We start from the raw sequence: 4,324 nt of genomic DNA on the forward strand, positions 1-4,324 counted from the left end.
ATCAATCAGTCCTGTTATCTTTCTTACCAACGACTTCATCAATATGTTGATGAAATTCTCAGAATATATTATCACTTCCTTCGATGTCAACTCTTCAACAATTAGTACCAATGGAATCTGATTGGAATCATGTAAATTGGTAATATGTTAAAGGATAAGGCACTAAGAGTAACACCAATGTATGTACATTGATAAGTGAAATGATCAGTGATAAGTGATAAGTGAAATGGGTCTTAGGCCTTAGGTCTCCATTGTGAATTATAAGTTAAAAAGAAAAAAATTAGAAGAGACACTATGCATTAAAGGTGTAATGTCACTTTAAATATCAATGCTGAAATGCTAGCTTCATCTTATCAATTCAATTAACTGTGACCGGTCTTATCGATCGATATGAGTCTTTTCTATATAATACACTATGATTAATTTATTATCTTAATCTTCATTATATTACTTTTTTTGAAATGTTTCTGGTATTCTGTCAGTAGTTAGTCTGTTGCTATTAATTAATTTAAAGCTAATGCCAAAACGTTCTGGATATAAACAAAACATCAGAATAACTCTGGTCAATGCACATATTGTCAACATTATATTCAATGACAGATTTCAGAAAATAGAGGATCCCGGGGTTCTGAATCTAAACTTTTTGATTAAAGAAAAAAAATGGATCTCAAGAAGGAGGGGAAAAAGGGAAAAATGTTGCTCCGGATTCCTTTGATAAGAGTTTCTGGAAAGATTAATCAGAATTTCACAGTATTGACAAACCTCATTACTCTTCATGTGATAAAATGCAAAATAATGCCTTCCACTATCAGGCACTGTTTTACTTGAAAACGTAATTTTAATTGTAGTCGAAGCTTCTGCATCGCAAAATCCAAGCGGTGGACGCACCCGAAAAATATCGTTTGATGTGCATTTCACCTAGAACATTCCGGGAATTGATTTTCTTTCGGCCAGTGATATACCGAAAGTAAATTGTTCCGACCGATGTTTTAAAATTCAGAAGCTTTGAATTCAAATTTAAATGAATTTTGAATGAAAAAAATTCAAATGGATTTAAAGGCTGACAAATTCATCATTTGCACCTTTTAGGCTCATCACGTTACGACAAACAAAAGTTTTGTGACAGATAAACACTGAAGGAGTAAGGTTTAGATGTTTGTTTAATCAACGTTGAACATTCAAACGGATACTGTCTGTTTTAGAAACTATCAAATAAATTGATATCATTTGTTTTTATACACAATTTCCCAGAACAGTCTAATTTTCATAACCAAAAAAAACCTTGAATGTTTGTCTATCCTTCGATGGATTTGTCAATTTAACTTCAATTTGGCATGGTTCTTCTGTCAATTTGTCACTTTTAAACTCCAATCTTGTGTCTGGCTCAATTTTCAGCTGGAACGCTGGCTCATTTGGTTTATTCGGTGGTATCGGTACTGATATAACAGCAACTGGTGGCTTTACTCCGCCTTGTGGTGGAGCGGCTGGTGGTCCACCTCCCACAGGTGGAGCTGGAGCACTATCTGGTGGAGTTGGAGTTGAAGCTGGAGGTAAATTTCCTGCTGGTGGAGTGGAAGCAGCCATTATTTATCACACAATCTATTCTTTAAAACCTACAAAACTTCAAGCTTTGAAGGAGCGTTTTTTCAGCAAATCATAATGAAAGCTATGACTTTTGGAACGACTCAAGAGATAATTTTTTTAAAGATTTGAAGCCTTTGAACATGCTTAAACTTAGTCCTGAATCGATTTTAAAATTATCCCTGGAATAAGATTCATTTATTGTTTCAAGTAAAATGTCAATGCGACATGACCAAAGCCACAAAAAGACAAACTTATTCTGAGTGACTGTGTTAATTAAAGCAACCACTCAAAGAAATGAAAAACATACAATGTCCTGACATTTCATCGGTTCATCATTTTTGAAGAATTAGTTAGAAGCTCGCTTAAAATGTCTTGAATTTTTTTTTTTTTTGCCAGCATATTTTAATAATAGTATCAACAGCAATTGATTCTTATCATTTAGATAATGAGTACACCAACCGATGAGATAATTTAGATTTTTTTCAAATCAACAGCTTTGCAAAGGCTTCACTGCAATATAGCAAGTAATGATGCAGTAGTCATGGTGATTAGTTCCCATAGTGTCAATGAAAACGATGGCGACCACCACTCCTTTGAAGATCAAAATTCTTGTTCTTGGACCACTTCAGGTGAGATAACATTCCTCTTGATCGAATTTAAATCACCATCCTTTTAATTAAAACGCAATGTGTTAGTTAGTTGCTTTATGATAGTTTCCGTTAAAATCAAATATCCAAAAATTCTGTTGAAATTTTTAATTTTCTCCTTTTGATTGTTTATCAGATAATTCAAGTAGCAAGTAGTTATTTAATTGATAAAATGTAAATATCTTTGATTTCTTTTGTTTTTGCAGCACAATTATTCGAAACATTTTATTACTATCCATCGGATTCTTTGTTAAAACAACAATATAAATATTTCCATTTTTCAAATCAAATCAACTTTGTTAACTAACATTCATTTTGTTTTTTTTTCTTTCAAATAACTTTTTATTTCAAAATTTGAAGATCCATAATGTACAACAAATAGTTTGATAAATCAAGGAAAAAGAATTTTTCCTAATTACATTATAAATTAGAGCGGAAAGACGACAATATCGAATTACTTGGCGGATTCAAGTGATATAAGCCTCAATAAATATCGACCAACCCGAGGTGAAAACTTTGTTCTTATTTTGTGCAATAAATGATATTTCCTGCCGATACAATTTAGTTTTAAGATTTTTATTGATATTAAAAGATTATTAAAGCTGAAATTTAAGGAATGAGCTTCTTGAATGCATTATTTTTTTCGGGCGATCGCAGATGACATGTTGTTTAGCACTATTTTGATATAAAGAAACGATGATATTGTTGAGGTGTACGAATTGTTGAATTCGAGAGTAATGATCTGGAACTTGATGGAGAACGAGTGGAAGCAGAGGTAGAACTTTGGGACTGCAGTGGTGATAAACAATATCAAAAATGCTGGCCTGCGATTCGACGTAATACTCATGGTGTTATATTGATATGTAGGCCTGATCAAGACGAAGGATCGGCACTTTTGCCATGGTATCAATTTACATTACTTTAGCTGAGACGTGAACTATAAGATCAACAATTCTTGCGACTAATTGTTCGTTCCCACGTAAAGCGTCAACTATAAATCTGCTACAACAGAACTAAGATGGTGAATGAAATGTCGGGCTATTCCTCCATCTTTATCGGAATTGGCCCAAATATTTCATTGTTGATTTTGAGCAAAATGAATCAATAACTAATAGATCTTTTGAAAGAGCAATAACGCATTCTTAGTTTCGGATATCCTTTTTGAAGAGAGGAAGCCTGTTCCTTTGCGATATCATATCAGAAATGCGGAATTGAAAAAGAACAGAACAACTGATAGATCTTCTCTCAACTTTTAGCTATGCTCTGATATCTTTAACAGAATAAATGGATTTCTGGATATCATAAGAACTGAAGAAGTAAGTGGATCAAATGTTTTGTAATGAATCAATAAGATCAAACTATTATATTGATTCATTGGCATTTATGCTAAGGTACGAGGAATTTGTGCAACGTGGGAACATTGATCCATCACTCGTTCTTGTCCTGTTGCATACAACCAGTGGTCAGTCCAGCAATACATTGACCAATGATGCAGTAATCACTGGATTTTCTCTCTTACCTCAGATGAGCAATCTTCGAGTTGTTTCACTGAACATCGATCGTGACGATGATAATCTTCGATTAGAATTCAATGGTTTCCTGTGTCGAGTCATTTCAAATGTAAAATTTCAAAGAATTAAATGAATTGATGTCATCGATTTATGGAATCATAATCAAAGTAAACTGTCAATAAAACATTTGTCTAAATCTCCTATTATTAGAATCTTTTTTAATATTATTTTTAACATATCGTTGATTCAATTATCATAACATAAGAATATGTTGATTGCATGATACTGGCGAATGTAACCGAAAACATTGATTTGATATTGGAAATTATGCTAATAAATCAGAAAGTAATCAATTAGTTTAACCAAAAATGTAGATATGCGAACAGATATGATCAATTAGAAGAGGAAAAAAAGAGAAAGAACCCATAAAAATTTATTATCACTTGATACATTACTCATTTACAATTTTATTATTATTATTATTATTATTATTATTATTATTATTATTATTATTATTATTATTATTATTATTGTTATTATTATTATTATTATTATTATTATTATTATTATTATTATTATTAT

At 31.8% G+C, this 4,324-nt stretch overlaps 2 protein-coding genes across 2 annotated transcripts; one reads left to right on the forward strand and one right to left on the reverse strand.

Moving 5' to 3' along the window:
* Positions 1-667: 667 nt before the first annotated feature.
* On the reverse strand, positions 668-1,584 carry LOAG_12732 (hypothetical protein; the record flags this gene model as incomplete). Its single annotated transcript, XM_020448593.1, has 3 exons — positions 668-724; positions 763-918; positions 1,282-1,584. 3 exons carry the CDS (start codon positions 1,582-1,584, stop codon positions 668-670), a joined length of 516 nt encoding a protein of 171 aa, XP_020301278.1.
* Positions 1,585-2,126: 542 nt separating this feature from the next.
* On the forward strand, positions 2,127-3,875 carry LOAG_12733 (hypothetical protein; the record flags this gene model as incomplete). Its single annotated transcript, XM_003148245.2, has 4 exons — positions 2,127-2,213; positions 2,663-2,738; positions 2,942-3,134; positions 3,623-3,875. Exons 1-4 carry the CDS (start codon positions 2,151-2,153, stop codon positions 3,873-3,875), a joined length of 585 nt encoding a protein of 194 aa, XP_003148293.2. The 5' UTR covers positions 2,127-2,150.
* Between the last annotated feature and the right edge of the window lie 449 nt (positions 3,876-4,324).

Source organism: Loa loa, assembly GCF_000183805.2.
Source record: "Loa loa unplaced genomic scaffold supercont3.7, whole genome shotgun sequence".
NCBI lineage: Eukaryota > Metazoa > Nematoda > Chromadorea > Rhabditida > Onchocercidae > Loa > Loa loa.